Genomic DNA, 17248 nt, shown 5'->3' on the forward strand with positions numbered 1-17248 from the left:
CTGGGTCAAAATCCTGGAATTCCCTCCCTAAGGGCATTGTGGGTCTACCCACAATATCTGGACTGCAAGACGGTTCAAGAAGGCAGCTCACCCCCACCTTGTCAAGGGGCAACTAAGGACGGGCAATAAATGCTGGACCAGCCAGTGATACCCACATCCTTTGAATGAATCAAAAGAAGGGTAACCTGTACTGTTGAGAGATTTTGTAAGTTGTGTTCAAGTGAGAGGGGCATCTGATTTCTGTCTCTTGCCCACCTGGTATTCCCCAATGAAAGTGATCACATCATGTTCCAAGCGATACCGGCTTAAATTTCAGCCACAACAAGAGACGGTCATGTTATCAGCTCCACCCTGGTTCATCCATCCTGTACATTGTGCTGTTACATAAAACCCTTCCTTTGTGCTTTTCCCACAGAAGCAAACATTGGTTCTGAAGACAGCTCATTGTCAGATGCCCTGGTTCTTGAGGATGGTAAGTAGTCTCTTCACTCAGTGTCTCATGTTGAGATGATGGGGCCGGGGAGCAGTCTTGTCAGGTCTTTTCATTACCTTCAGGGAAGTTATTTCACGGAACAGCTTTTGGAAGCACCATTTACCCTCCTTTCTCCCCACCCTCGCTGTTCCAACATTGCATGACATTCATAAGCCCCAAAGCAAACTCCAGGGATGAAGGGGTTCTGTCTTTGTCAACATGTAACCCATTACAATGAACTTCAAAAACTCAGAAGATTGGCCATGATTTACTGAACAGTCAAATATGCTGGAGATTTCAGGTTTTTGGGCTTTAAGGTTAAAGGGAAAAGAATAAAAGGGAACCTGAGGGACAACTTTTTTACAGAGGGTGGTACACATATGGAATGAGCTGCCAGTGGAAGTGGTTGAGGCAGGTACAATAACAACATTTAAAAGGCATTTGGACAAACACATGGATAGGAAAGGTTTAGAAGGATATGGTAAAAACAATGACTGCAGATGCTGGAAACCAGATTCTGGATCAGTGGTGCTGGAAGAGCACAGCAATTCAGGCAGCATCCGAGGACAGGCAAAATCGACGTTTCGGGTTTCCTGATGGAGGGCTTTTGCCCGAAACGTCGATTTTGCCTGTCCTCGGATGCTGCCTGAATTGCTGTGCTCTTCCAGCACCACTGATCCAGAATCTTAGAAGGATATGGGCCAAGTGCAGGGAAATGGGGTTAGTGTGGAGGGACATTTTTGTTGGCATGGACTGGTTTGGTCTGAAGGGCCTGTCTCTGTGCTATACAACTCTGTGACTCGACTCTCACTCTCCAATCATTTTTTGCAGAAGACTGTCACGTTACGAGTGTTTCATCACCGGTACAGTCACCTCATAAAGGCTTACCTCCCCGACCACCATCACACCAGAGACCTCCTCCCCCCCAGTCTCTGGATGGATTAAGGCAGCTGCACTACCATCGCAGTGATTACGACAAATCGCCCATCAAGCCAAAAATGTGGAAAGAGTCGTCTTTAGACGAACCCTACGAAAAGGTCAAGAAGCGTGGATCTCACAGTCACTCCAGGTGAGTCGATGGTTTCAGGGAGACAGAGTTCACCAAGGCTGGTAATGGCAGCAAAACAAAATCATGTCATTTGACATTCTCACACAGAATGCAGCTCCAACACGGATCTTACTCCAGCAGAATCACAATGGACTGGATTTACTCCGGTGTTTCTGAGAGAAAATCTGTTCTTGTGTAGGTGATACCACGTGCAGTGCTTTTACTCAAGTGTCATTGGCTGCTTCAACAGAAGGCTCTTGTGATGCAGTGATAATGTCCCTATCTCTGAGCCAGGAGGCCTGGCTTCCCGTCCCACCTGCCCCAAAGAGCGTATAATGTCATCTTTCAACAAGTGGCTCAGAAAATTAACCAGCCTTTTATTATCCGGCACCTATGGGACAGGAGCGTACCAGCTGATCAAATATTTCCCGTTGGATCAAGGGGTCCCCATAATCAATGTAATAGAAACGTAATGCGGGGGTGGTATACACATGACTGTTATAGTTTATTTGCAGCACAAATCACTTATGCAACTTTGCCTAAATAAAATGTACCAGCAGAGACCCTACCCACTCACACCTTCAACTGACTACTCGGACATTGCGGAGTATTTGAGATATATAAATTTTTATACAGAGTGCCAGTTCATAAGGAGCTGATTAATACAAAGTGTACCTTAAACTCTCCAGTACTGGGGTTCAACTGGTCTCCCAACCATAACATGGGACTGAAACCTGGTCATTTTCATTTGCAGCTCATGTCAACAGTTACAGCATTTTGAAGTAACTTTGTGCATGAAGTGCTGTTTCTGCTTTTTAATCTGGAATTAGAAGGTTCCTTGCCCCCAATGAGGAATTGTTAAATGTTAAATTGTTAAATGTTTGTATCTTTATTGTTGGAAAGGATGTTTTATGCTGCTAGGATTGAGGAGGTAAAAGGTGTGTGGCCATTGCTGTCTAGTGTGTTGTACAGACATGTAGATACGAAGTAAACGCTGATTAAATTGCAAGTAAAGAACATCAGTGAAAGTACAGTCAGGTTTGACTGGGGAATAGTGTGTAAGTGCTGGGAGTGAATACCCAGGTAGCTCCCAGTGCTGAGAGGGATTCTGTTCATTACAATGGTCCACAGGGAGGTATTGGCAGAGACACCTTGACTTCTCAGTGATGAATTATCAATACCTCAGGCCTGGGAGCACAGTTTGTGTTTCCAACCTGGGTTTTAGCAACAATTCCATTTGAAATTCTATTTTCATCCATCATTTTTTTTTCCCTGTTTCTAAATATTATAAAATCTTCGAGTTACACAGTTTAAAGTAAAATGCCCTGATGTATGAATCACTGAGAAAAGAATGGGGGATATTCTGTCTTTTGGCCATCATCTATCCCACAACCAACCTTCATGATATAAAGACAAAAGTAGAGTTATTGAGTCATATAGCACGGAAACAGACTCTATGGTCCAACCAGTCCATGCCGACCATAATCCCAAACTAAACTAGTCCCACCTGCCTGCCCCTGGCCCATATCCCTCCAAATATTTCCAATTCATGTGCTTGTCATGCTGTTAATGGGCGGCACGGTGGCTCAGTGGTTAGCACCGTTGCCTCACAGCGCCAGGGACCCGGGTTTGATTCCAGCCTCGGGCGACTGTGTGGAGTTTGCACATTCTCCCCCTGTCTGCGTGGGTTTCCTCCAGGTGCTCCGGTTTCCTCCCACAATCCAATCATTTGCGGGTTAGGTGAATTGGTTGTGCTAATTTGCCCACGTTCCAGGAAGTGTAGGTTAGATGCATTAGTCAGGAGTAATGTGGAGGAATGGGTCTGAGTGGGTTAGTCCTTGGATGGTCTGTATGGACTTGTCAGGCTAAATGGCCTGCTTCCACACTGTAGGGATTCTTTGATGATCCAAATGTCTTTTAAACATTGTAACTGTACCCACACCCACCACTCCCTCAGGAAGTTCATTCCACATGTGAACCACACTCTCTGTAAAAGATTGTCCTTCATGTCTTTTTTAAATCTCTTTCCTCTCACACTAAAAATGTGCCCCCTCGCCTTGAAACCCCCATCCTAGGGAAAAAACAACTACCGTTAACCCTGTCTATACCCCTCATTATTTTATTAGTTTCTATAAGATGGCCTCTCGACCTCCAACGCTCCAGTTTGCGATTTCAGTTCGAGCAGCTTTTGGGATCTTGCTGTGTGAAAACTGGCTGCTGAGTTTCCTTACATCCCAGCAGGGTTCAGGGATGTTTGGCTGTGAAACTGATTGAAAGTTCTGAGGTCACGCAAGGTGCTATATAAATGCAAGTTTATTTTCTTTAGTGTTAAGTTTCTGGTTGAAGCTGACATGCCCATAGTTATAAATTTTCCTGTTTTCTGCAGTCCATCTCCAGTCAGCCAAAAATGTCCGACATTTGTCCTAATTAAGTATGTATTTTGTTTTTGGGCACTGTACCTTCCATGACCCACCAGGGCTACCAGCTGATGGATCTGGGTCATTTATTCAATCATGCAAAACACTCCAGTGACTGAGCTGTTGGACAAAGCACCAGAGTGTGACTCTCACAGTTTGCATCAACGTGGTTTTTTCTATTGTGAATCTAGCCTCCATTTGCCGGGCATAACTCTGTGTATTTGCAAATTAAATCTGCAATGTTTTGCTGAGCTAAAGCCTTTGCAGTGACTTTGTGTGTTTGTGTTACTCTCCAGTGGGCACACACGGTTTCCCAGTGTAGGGAGCTGTGCAGAGGCAGGAGCTGGTGGCTCCCTACAGAGCAGTCCTGTAAGAAGCGCTTCTCACTGGAACTCCTCCCAGTCCAGCATGCCGTCCACACCAGATCTCCAGATCCGAAGTCCCCCGTATGTCCATTCCACACGGTGAGTGACCTGACAAAACTGCTGATGTTGGGGCTCAGGGAAAAAACATGCAGGGAGTGTGATTCGGAACCCTGAGCAGGGAGCCATAAAAGTACACACAGGTCTTCCAGCTCTGATAGAGAAGCTTAGATCGGGTTTTGAGAAGATTTGTAGCTCAGGTTGAGGTTCTGGAAGTAAGTTTGCTTGCTGAGTTGGAAGGTTTGTTTTCAGACGTTTCGTCACAATACTAGGTAACATCTTCAGTGAGGCACTGGTGAAGCTCTGGTGGTATGGCCCACTTTTTATTTATGTGTTTAGGTTTCCTTGAGCTAGTGGTGTCATTTCCTGTGGTGATGTCATTTCTTGTTGTGATGTCATTTCCTGTTCTTTTTCTCAGGGGGTGATTAATGGGATCCAAGTAATGTATTTGTTGATAAAGTTCCGGTTGGAGTGCCATACTTCTAGGACTTCTCACGCATGTCTCTGTTTGGCTTGTCCTAGGATGGATGTGTTGTCCTGGTCGAAGTGGTGTCCTACCTCATCTTTACGTATCGATACTAGTGAGAGTGGGTTATGTCTTTTTGTGGCTAGTTGCTGTTCATGTATCTTGGTGACTAGTTTTCTGCCTGTTTGTCCAGTGTAGTGTTTGTTACAGTTCTTGCAAAATATTTTGTAAATGACGTTAGTTTTGCTCGTTGTCTGTATAGGGTTTTCAAGTTCATTAGCTGCTGTTTTAGTGTGTTGGTGGGTTTGTGGGCTACCATGATGCCAAGGGGTCTGAGTAGTCTGGCATTCATTTCCGAGGTGTCTTTGATATAGGGGAGAGTGGCTAGGGTTTCTGGACGTGTTTTGTCTGTTTGTTTGGGTTTGTTGCTGAGAAATCTGTGGACTGTGTTCATTGGGTACCTGTCCATTTTGACGACACTGTATAGGTGATTTTCCTCTGCTCTTCATAGTTCCTCTGTGCTGCAGTGTGTGGTGACTCGTTGAAATAATGTTCTAATGCAGCTCCATTTGTGGATGTTGGAATGATTGCTTCTGTAGTTCAGTTTTTGGTCCGTTTGTGTTGTTTTCCTGTAGACGCAGGTTTGAAGTTCCCCGTTGGCTGTTCACTTTACTGTGATATCTAGGAATGGCAGTTTATTGTTGTTTTCCTCCTCTTTAGTGAATTTTATGCCAGTAAGGGTATTATTGATTGTCTTGAAGGTTTCCTCTAACTTGTTTGGTTTAGTGATGACAGAGGGGTCATCCACGTGGCAGATGCAAAGTTTGGGTTGGATGGTTGGCAGAGCTGTTTGTTCGAGTCTCTGCATTACTGCTAGCAGAGGCTAGTTTGTTGCTGAGAAATCGCAGCCTGTGTTCATTGGGTACCCCTTCTTTTGAATACACTGTATAGGTGATTTTTCTCTGCTCTTTGTAGTTCCTCTGTGCTAGCAGTAATGCAGAGACTTGAACAAACAAGGAAACCATCAGACCATTAATAATACCCCTGACTGGTACAAATTGCACTAAAAAGGAGGAAAACCACAACAAACTGCCATTCCTAGATGTCACTGTACAGCGAATAGCCAATGGGGAACTTCAAACCCGCGTCTACAGGAAAACAACACATACAGACCAAATATTGAACTACAGAAGCAATCACCCCAACACCCACAAACGAAGCTGCATCAGAACATTATTTCAACGAGTCACCACACACTGAAGCACAGAGGAACTATGCAGAGCAAAGGAAAATCACCTGTACAGTGTACCCAATGAACACAGTCTGCTGATTTCTCAGCAACCAATCCAAACACACAGACAAAATGCATCCAGAAACCCTAGCCACCCTCCCCTATATCAAAGTCATCTCGGATATGACTGCCAGACTACTCAGACCCCTTGGCATCATGGTAGCCCACAAACCCACCAACACACTAAAACAGCAGCTAATGAACTTGAAAACCCTATACAGACAACGAGCAAAACTAACGTCATTTACAAAATACCGTGCAAGGACTGTAACAAACACTGCATTAGACAAACAGGCAGAAAACTAGCCACGAGGATACATGAACACCAACTAGCCACAAAAAGACATGACCCTCTCTCATTAGTATCCTTACATACGGATGAGGAAAGACACCACTTCAACTGGGACAACACATACATCCTAGGACAAGCCAAACAGAGACATGTGCGAGAATTCCTAGAAGTATGGCATTCTAATCGGAACTCTATCAACAAGCACATTGACTTGGATCCCATTTATCACCCCCTGAGAAAAAGAACAGGAAATGACATCACCAACCCAAGGAAACCCAAACATATAAATAAAAAGCAGGCCATACCACCAGTGCTTTATCCGGAGGTTCACTGAAGATGTTACTTAGTATGGTGATGAAACGTCTACAAATAAGCCTTCCAGCTCAGCGAGCAATCCTACATCCAGAAGCTTAGATCGTTCTTTGAAATTTTGACAGTAAAATGATGCCAGACATTCAATTCTCCCCCTTTCTCTCACTCTGTATTCAGCCTCCTATCCTATTCTAATGAAGCTCAATGGAAAGTTGAGGAATAGAAACATTTCAATTAAGCACTTTACAGCTTTACAATTAATGTTGAGTTCAATTATTTTAGAACGAGAGTTGTTTCTGTTTTTTCAGATGGCTGTTGTTGGTGATGTTACTGTTTTACTCATTTCTAGCTCCTCAAGACTCGCTTGTTTCTCACTTTCTTCATTTACCATCTCCTTTCTGCTTTGCTCTGTCAGCCCTTCCCATCATTAAATCTCTCTAGCCACCTCTTTATCACTGACCTGTGTGTTCGTTCTCCCTCCTCTGCCAAACACCTCTCCCTCTTCTCTCTCCTCCTGCTGCCTAAGTGACTAAATTAGAACACCATGACTTTGACATCCGAACAAAGGCAACAGAAGCCGGGAATGTTTTTACTGGAAAAGGAGTTTGTTGAGGAGTTCAAGATTCTTGTAGCCAGGGGTGGCTTGGACTTTAATGATCACAAGGCATCATGAATTCAAGCTTAGAAGAGGGAGATGCAGAGGCGAACTGCATTATGCAGAGAGAGTAGTGTATTGGTAATGTCACTAGATTAGTAATCAGGAACTTCAGGCTAATGTCTGGGGTCATGGGTTCCCATCCCCCAAGGCAGCTGGTTGGATATAAATTTAATAAACTATGGAATTGAAAGCTGTCAATCATTGTTAAATTCCTATCTCAGGTCCTTTGGGGAAGGCAATTTACCCCATCTGGCCAACATGTAACTCCAGGTCCAGAGCAATGTGGATGACTCTTAACTACCCTCTAGGCAATTAGGGATGGGCAATAAATACTGACACAGCCAGTGATGTCCACATCCCATGGACAAATAATTTAAAAAGTGGATCATTTTGCCTGCAAGATTGTGGATCAGAGATTGTTTGTAAGTACAGGGAGCGGGATAGTATTTGGCAGGGGGTTCAAAGGCTGCACAGTATCCACAGTGCATTTTAGGCATATAACCTGGCCTGCAACGATCTCCTTGTTTCTGTACATCCCTAAGGGGCAAACTCCAAAGGTAACGATCTGTTTGTTCACTTTTCCAGGTTGGTAGATATCAGCCCAACTCGTCTGCACAGTTTAGCACAGCACTTTAGACACAGGAGTGCCAGTCTGGAGTCCCAGGGCAAGCCGGTTGTGTCAGAGAACGAAACAGGGAGTCCGGATTTCTATACCCCAAGGACTCGGAGCAGTAACGGCTCTGACCCTTTAGACGACTGCTCCTCCTGCACCAGCCACTCTAGCTCAGAACACTACTACCCAGCTCACATGCATGCCAACTACTCCACTCTTGCCGAGGACTCGCCCTCCAAGGCCAGGGAGCGGCAGAGGCACCGATCCGCCGGGAATCTCGGATCCTCCAATTCAGGGAGCATGCCCAACCTAGCTGGTAAGAATGGCACCGGCAATGGCAGTGGGTTTTACCTGCACAGCCAGAGCCAGCCTTCCTCCCAGTATCGGATTAAAGAGTATCCTCTGTACATTGAGGGGAGTCCGACACCGGTGGTGGTTCGCAGTTTGGAAAACGACCAAGAAGGACACTACAGTGTGAAAGCACAATTTAAAACGTCAAACTCCTACACAGCGGGTGGGATCTATAAGGATTCTTGGCACGGCGATGATATTGATTCAGTAAAACTGACTCCGTCACGCTCACAAGTTGTTAGGACTCCATCGCTTGTTAAAGATAACCCTGAGAGAAACACAAACAGAACTGCGTTGTCTGATGAACTACGCTCGTGGTATGAAAGGTCTTCAGCCACGCTGAAGGAGCACAACAGACTCTCTCATACAAGCTCTGACTCATCAGACAGGAGCTCCCCGTACAGCACAACCCAGAGCACCTTCATGGCTCACAGCAGGATAACCCGAATGCCTCAACCTTCCAAAGCAACATCAGCTGTTTCAGGTAAAACTTGCAATCCATTCACTGTTTAAACAGATGCACAGAATTATTATGGCACAGAAGGAGGGCATTTGGCCCATCGTTCCATCTCTGCAACAAGCATTATGCCTTGGTGCCTTTGCCTTATAATCTTGTCCATTGCTCCTGTTCAGATAATTATCCAATGCCTCAGTTGAGAATTGCCCCCACCACATTTCCAGGCAGTGTATTCCTCCCCTAACCACTCAACGTGTGAAAGCATTTTTCTCAGATTACATTCGCAACATTTGTTAAATCTATTGCTCTCAGACCTTCTTTCTGAGTGAGAACAGTCTCTCCCTATCTACTCGATCTAGATTTCTCATGCCTCTATCAGATCCCCTCTTGGCCTTCTTCTCCCCAGGGAAAACCCATCCTGATCTCTCTAATCCATTCTCATAATGGGAGTTTCTCATGTCTGGAACCAACTTTGTAAATCTGTCCTTCACTCTTTCCATTGTATTTACAGAAAAGAAACAGGCCATTTGGCCCATCTGCTCCATGCTAATGTTTCTCTTCCACAAGAGCTTCCTCCTACCCTCTTCATTTCACCCTTTCACCATATCCTTTTATTTGATTCTCCCTCGTGTCTTGATCCAGCTGCTCCTTGAATGCATGATATCAAGCTCAGTTACTCTGTGTGATAGTAAGCTCCATATCAAACCACTTTCATTTTTAGCATTTGAATACAATCTTCCTGTGCTTGCACAAACGACAGGATGTGGAAATGCGAAGACATATCATGAAATGTTGTTATGCCATGGTTTCTTGCTTGCTTTTTAAGCAGAGGTGTTATATGTGTGAAATCTAACCGGTGATATTATCATGTAAACACAACTTGGATGAGTGTCAGGCGTAGTTCAATTTGTAGCACTCTGGTGTTGGAGTCAAAGCGTTCAAGTCTCGATTCAGGGCTTCAGCACAAAAGTCATGGTGAGGGAGTGCTGTATAGTTGGTGATAACATCTTTATTTTGTGATGTCAAACAGAGCTCCTGTATGCTCTCTCAGATAGCTGGAAACACCACCATCTGCAGGTTTCCCTCCAAGCCACTCACCATCCTGACTTGGAAATATATCCATTATTATTCCTTCAGCATCAAAATCCTGAAACTCTCTCCCTAACAGCACTGCAGGTCATTCTGCAGCACATGGACTGCTCACCCCCACTTTCTCAAGGAGTAACTAGAGATTGGGGCTAACTATTGGCTGATAGCCAGTGTTGCTCACTTTCTACGAATGAATAATTTGAAGGGTCCTCGGTACTGTTTCGAAGATGAGAAGGGGAGTTCTCCCTAGTCTCACGGACAATATTTATTCTTCAATCAGCATCATACAATATAGGTTATCTGGTCTTTATCACATTGCTCACTATGAGAGCTGACTGGGCCTCCTGTATTACAGCTGTAACTAAACTTAAAAAATTCCTTCATTGGCTTTGGGACATTCTCAGGTTATGAAAGATGCTCTGTAAATGTAAGTCTCATATGTATTCAACGTGTTAATACCCCAGCAGAATAATGATAAAGATGTTAGATATGAATGAGTGAAGAGTTAGTATGAAAATAACATGAATGTAGAGTCCCCCTCATCCTTCCAGACCATGGGGCTGCTCTGTCATTGGAAAGAGATGACTGGTGGGAGTTTAACCTGAGGGTTAGCCCACTCCAGCTTAGGGGAGACGGTGAGGAGGAGAGTGTGATGGGAATTGAATCCACGCTGTTGTATTGCAAACCAAATATTTTTCAATGTAACTTCCAGTCGTCTGTGTCCAAAGTGACCAGTTGCTGCAATGATCATTTTTTGACGGTTTATTGTGTATGATGGGCAGTAGTGGCTGGATCTTCACCACAAACACATGAAGCATGACTGAGCATTACCTTCAAGGTGCAATGTGAGGCACTGAAATGTGGAGCCAGGTGGATTTGACAGTTCAGGAGAAGAAATTCCTTAGTCCTGCCTCACTCGTGTGAGCTGCTCTTTTTGAGATCACCCTGTCCAGAGAGTGAGGTTTCCATTTTGCTGAACATTTAATGTGGTAAATGATCCAGGACAAAGCAGCCCGTTTGATTGACATCACAATTAAAACACCCACTCCCTCCACCACTGATGCTCAATAGCAGCAGTGTGTACCATCTACATGATGCACTGCAGAATTTCGCCAAAGATTCTCAACTGGCACCTTCCAAACTCACGACCGTCTTGAAGGACAAGAGCAACCAATACATGGGAACACCACCCCCTGCAAGCTCCCCTCCAAGGACTCACCATCCTGACTTGGAAAGTTATCGCATTCCTTCAGTGTTGCTGGGTCAAAATCCTGGAATTCCCACTCTAAGGGCACTGTGAGTCAACCTACAGCACATTGAGTACATCGGTTCAAGAAGGCAGCTCACCCCCACCTTCTCAAGGGGGCAACTAGGCTGGGCCCAGCCAGTGACACCCACATCCCACAAATGAGTTAGAAAAAAACCCACCTCTATGAGTTATCAGTCAGTGTCATTGACCCTCACTCTCCTAAAACCAGAAGTTAGTGAAGAATTTTGAGGATCAGCATTTGAAGTTTTCACACATTTTTTGGGGTTAAAATTGGCCCCCTTAAATGGCCATGAAAGAAGCCCCAGTTTCACCAGTAAACCAGGAACGGTAACCGTACACCCACAAGAATTCCATCTGGAAACCACACGAGAAAACAAAAAAAAAACCGCATGCTGCCGGGAAAGCCACGAACATATTACGAAGAACTTACTTGGAGCACCCATGAGTTTGAGCTGTATGACTCCAGAATCATGGAGCTAGCAGTACAAACTCTGTTCATTCATTCAACAAAACAGAAACTCTTTAATTGCGAGATAAAGCGCTGAGAGCTAGTTTCAAGTACATGAGTTGTTGATGTCACATAGGAGCCTGCATTCTGGATTTAAATAAACAGGAAGCAGTTTGCTCCTGTTATACTCCACCCTGCAAATAAGAAAGCACAGGCAATTGCTCTGTACTGCCAGTCCTGTAATTATAATCCTGCAATGCCAGTCTGATTGTTACATTGGAATTTTGTCTTCATCTTGATTTCTAAATCCCATTTTTCAAACCTGTTCCAGTTGCTCTACCTCTAGCCCAATGTCTGGAATTTTTTTTTTCGCATTTCCACAAATGGTTAGGTTTGTCTGCATCCACAATTCCACCACAGGGTTCCCTCTAATTTGCTCCCATCGCTACTGTCCTCAAGGGAACATTACTCACACAGTAATTTTGTTGCTTGGTGTAAGAGCAAAAGAACATTTGCATTCTTGTAGTGCCTTTCACAACCACAAGCTATCCCAAAACTCTTTACAGCCAATGAAATATTGGAAAGCATGGTCATTGTTGTAATCCGGGGAAACAACCCAAATTTGCAAACAGGAAACTCCCATAAACGGTAGCGTGAAAATGACCAGATCAGCGAGTTTTATTCATTCACGGAATGGGGGCATCACAGGCTGGGGCCAGCATTGACTGCCCGTCCCTAGTTGCCCTTAAGAAGGTGATGGTGAGCTGCCTTGTTGAACTGGAGAGGGAATTCCAGGATTTTGGTCCAGTGACAATGAAGGAACAGTGATATATTCCCAAGTCAGGATGGTGAGTGGTTTGGAGGGGAAACTTGCAGGGGCTAGTACTCCCATGTTGCTGCTGCCCTTGTCCTTCCAGGTGGTAGTGGTCATGGCTTTGGAAGGAGCCTTGCTGAGTTACTGCTGTACATCTCGTAGATGGTACACACGGCTGCCACTTTTGCATATTGCTTAAAATGTCACGCAATTATACAGAAAGTAAGCATAGCATTGACAGGAGGTGCACACTGCAGACAAGACTGAGGGATGTTAATGTTTTGGAACAGTTCAGAGCAGAATTACTAGAGTAATCCCTGGAATGGGCAGATGGCTAATGAGGAAAATCTGGACAGGCTAGGCCTGTATCCTCTGGAGCTTAGAAGAGTCAGAAGGGATGTGGGATCCTGTGGGAACGTGACCAGGTGGATATGAAAAGGAGGCTTCCTCTTGTGGGAGAATCTAGAACCAGGTGGCAGAGTTTAAAAGTAAGGGAGATGTCCATCTATAACAGAGATGAGGGAACATTTTATTTTGGAATTCCCTTTCTCCAAAGGCAGTGGATGCAGACCCTTTAAATATTTGAAGGCAGAGGAAGGGAGATTCTTGATGACCAAGGGGATGGGGGATTATTGGGGGATGTGCAGGAATGTAGAGTTAAAGTTATAAATCAGATTAGCCATGGATCTTATTGAATGGGGGAGCAGGTGTGAAGGACTGAATGGATTCTAGATCAGAGTGGTGCTGGAAAAGCACAGCAGGTCAGGCAGTATCCGAGGAACAGGAAAGTCAACGTTTCAGGCTGAGCTGGAAGGCTGGAGCTGGGGTGAGGTGGGGGAAGGGGAAATGAGGAAACTGGTGAAATCCACATTGATGCCTGGGGTTGAAGTGTTCCGAGGCGGAAGATGAGGTATTCTTCCTCCAGGGTGGTGAGGGAGCGGCGGTGGAAGAGGCCCAGGACCTGCATGTCCTTGGCAGAGTGAGAGGGGGAGTTGAAATGTTGGGCCACAGGGCGATGTGGTTGATTGGTGGACTGAATGGACTGAAGTGATTGAAGGACTAAATGGCCTACACCTCACAGTGGTGGCTTCCATACAGGATAGTTCATCTCCTGTGCTTTCACCACGTGGAGTGGCACCCTGCAACAGGGACGATGGGAACTAGCATGAACTCTTGGGAGTGGAAACGGGTCACTGCGGTCACTCTCTACCAAGGTTTCCTAATCTGCATTTTCCAAACACACCACACAACCGTCGAGAGGACCAGGGCAGTAGATGCAAGGAAGCATCATCACCAACAGGTTCCCCACCAAGCCACCCTGACTTGGAAATATCTCACCGTTCCTCCAGCATCACTGGGTCAGAATCCTGGAACTCCCTCCCTCATGGCATTGTGGGTCAACCTGCATCAAGGATCTGAGCGATTCAGGGCAGCTCATGACCAGGGGAATTATGGATTTGTCCCGTGAACAAACAAAACAAAACGACCCCCACTTCACCCTGAAGCTCTCTCACTGAGAGAGGCATTTCGAGAGCCCTGCGTGACCATCTCAATGGGAAACAACTGAGGCCAGAGGAGATCATTTGAAAGCAGATTAATTTTGCATACTGCTTCTGTCAAGGCAGAGTATTCCCAGGAGCTGAGGGGAATAAATACATTCTTCAAGTTATTTGAAAGAGAGGAAATGGAACATGAAAAGCAACCACTCAACCAACTGACAGTTCCTCAAGTCGTTGCAATAACCCTGAAAGACTAATGGTGTCGAAGCTCAGCATGAAGCAGGAATGAAAGCCCCATTTTAAGACTGAAACTTCTCTCAATTTCATTTTTAAGAAAATATCATTTGATCCACTGCACTCATTTCCTCGCCAGCCATATCCTGCAGTCTCTCGTAGACTCTATTCAAGAGATTTAATTTCCTAAGGGAAGTGACATTCAATAGGCAACACTTCCTTAGAAGATAAAAATAGTTTAGTGACATTCCTTTTGAAATCCCCAAAGATAACATAAAAAGGAGCAGAATCTCTGGTCGACAATGTAAATCAGACTGCTCAGGCCGGTTAAATTCTACACATGACACTTTTGATTTACATATCTGTGAATTATTTGTTGTTAATGTACTTTACCCTCACTTCTTCCAGATATCCTCTGCGGTAAACTACAGTGTCGGTCATAACAACAGTAACTTATAACTGTAAAGCACTTCCATGAACAAAACCATCCAGGGCACTTCATAGGAACATTATTATAAATTAAAATTTGATAAAGAGCCAAATAAGGAGATCTCTGTACAGATGAGCAAAAGGTTTGAATGAATTAAATTAGCTTTGTTGCCGTATCTACTGAAATGAGTACAGTGAAAAGTTTATAGTCACCACATCATATCGCCCTCTCGGGTACAAAGGTACCTGGCACAGATACTTAAGATCAAATTCTTAGGAAACAAAAATAGATTAGAAAAGTAAAGAAAAAAATAGTCTGGCATTATATGTCATAGGAATAAATTAGAGAAAAGAAGTAAAAAGTTCAGAATATCAGTAAAAGATGTAGATTTTTGGGAGTGTTCACAGGGAGGACACAGAGGGATGTAGTTTGGGACTTTCATTAGATATAGACCGTAAGATTTAGGATCAGATTGAGGCCATTCAGCCCATCGAGTCTGCTCTATTTCCAGAGTTTAGCACCTTAACGGTTGTTGGCACAACCTCTCCAGTGGGGGAGCGGCTGGCGTTGGAACGCAGAAGTAGATGACACAGATATCTCAGAGGGTGATAGGCCTGGGGAAGATTTCAGAGGTAGAGAGGGGTAAGGCCATGAAGCAATTTGAAAACGTGGATGAGACATTTGAAATTAAGCCATTGGTTGACTGCGGACCAGTGTAGGTCTGTAAGCACAAGGGTGATGAGGGAGCCGGACTTCCTACCAGGTATTACAGGCACCAGAGTTTTGTATGACCTCAGAGCACAGGAGATTATTCAGATAGAGTCATACAGCAACAAAAGCAGACCCTTCAGTCCAACTCACCTATGTTGGCCAAACTTCCCAAATTAAACTAGTCCCACTTGCCTGCATCTGGCCCATTTCCCTCTCAACTATTCATGCACTTATCCACATGGCTTTGAAATATTGGAATTGTACCTGCATCCATTACTTCCTCTGCCATTTCATTCCACATACGAACCCCACCCTCTGTGTGAAATCTTTCTCCTCTCACCTTGAAAGGATGTGCATCAGATTTGTCAACTTTAGTGGTAACTAAAAGGCACAAAGTGAGGCTTCAGCAGCAAGTGTTGGACCATGATGTCTGCATTTCTGTATCTACTATATTGAACATTTCCCAACACATGGCTCTGCAAGAAGAGAGTTGATCTAAATGATAACAAGTCACTTGCTTTAGCAAACCTAAAATAAAATATGAATTCTAAGCAGTTGTCGATCAATCAGGCAATCTTTTTGAAGCAGAAATCAAATGCTCCATGGTTACTATCATTACTTTATATTTCATTGTTGGCTCTAGGATTTATTAATCCGATCATTGCATAAGGAACTCTCTCAAAATTCCACTGTAACCCCCAGGTAAACAGACAGGGAGCAAAAGGAAAGATCATAACTTGCACTCATCACACATTGTCCTTGGTAACAGCACAAGTTCCAGGCAATGACCATCAGCAACAAAAGATAATCTAACTCTGGACAATGGCTTGTCATATGAGAAACAGTTGAGGACTCTGGGTCTGTACTCAATGGATGAGTGGGGATCTGATTGAAACTTAGAGAATACCGAGAGGCATGGAAAGAGTGGATATGGAAACAATGTGTTCCATTAGTAGGAGACACCAGAATAATTGAATCCCTGCAGTGTGGAAGCAGGCCATTCAACCCATCGAGTTCACATACCCCTATCCTATCCCTGTATTTCCCATGGCCAATCCATCTAACCTACACATCCCTGAACACTTTGGGCAATTTCCCATGGCCAATCCATCTAACCTACACATCCCTGAACACTATGGGCAATTTCCCATGGCCAATCCATCTAACCTACACATCCCTGAACACTATGGGCAATTTAGCATCTCTGGCCCTTTCTACCTCCTTGATTTTAATCACTCCAGCAGTGGTAGCCATGCTTTCAGCACCTGGGTCCTCGGTCCTGGAAATCTCTCCGTAAACCTTTCTTTCTCCTTACCCCCCCCATCCCTGCTTTCCTCCATTGAGATGCACCTTGAAGCCTATCTCTCCAAACTGCATTTACATCTCCTGATGTGAGTTGCTGTCAAAAATGTTTATTTTGGAAACATTACTGTAATTAGATTAGATTACTTACAGTAGTGGAAACAGGCCCTTCAGCCCAACAAGTCCACACCGACCTGCAACTCACCCAGACCCATTCCCCTACATCTAACACTACAGGCAATTTAGCATGGCCAATTCACCTAACCTGCACATTTTTTTGGACTGTGGGAGGAAACCGGAGCACACCCACACCCACACAAACACAGGGAGAATATGCGAACTCCACACAGACAGTTGCCTGAGGCAGGAATTGAACCCGGTTCTTTGGCACTTTGAGGCAGCAGTGCTAACCACTGAGCTACCGTGCCACCCACCTGCCTTAAGCACCTGGGGATATCATATTGAAAGGTCATTGTATAAATGCTAGTTGTTAATGACGTATTCGAATTTTTATTTAATAAAAGCCTCTGCATCAGAGCTTCATAAACTGAACACTGTGGCAACTAGTCATCATAACTTTAAAAAAGAAACCCTTGTACTGCTCCAAAAATGAACAATCAACAATATAGTTAATATTGCCGAGAAATAGTTT

General features: G+C 44.5%; 1 protein-coding gene across 6 annotated transcripts in view; it reads left to right on the plus strand.

Moving 5' to 3' along the window:
• frmd4a (FERM domain containing 4A) overlaps positions 1-17248 on the plus strand; it is a 765730-nt gene that overhangs the window by 732010 nt on the left and 16472 nt on the right. For all 6 annotated transcript variants that reach the window (XM_043714187.2, XM_043714188.2, XM_043714186.2 and 3 more), the window contains 4 exons: positions 416-472; positions 1304-1541; positions 4234-4401; positions 7964-8826. In XM_043714187.2, the coding sequence (XP_043570122.1) occupies positions 416-472; positions 1304-1541; positions 4234-4401; positions 7964-8826 (1326 nt within the window). The remainder of the gene's footprint in view (positions 1-415; positions 473-1303; positions 1542-4233; positions 4402-7963; positions 8827-17248) is intronic.

This window comes from Chiloscyllium plagiosum, unplaced genomic scaffold (genome assembly GCF_037043375.1).
Source record: "Chiloscyllium plagiosum isolate Xiang-an unplaced genomic scaffold, Cpla_swu_hap1 HiC_scaffold_23, whole genome shotgun sequence".
Lineage (NCBI taxonomy): Eukaryota > Metazoa > Chordata > Chondrichthyes > Orectolobiformes > Hemiscylliidae > Chiloscyllium > Chiloscyllium plagiosum.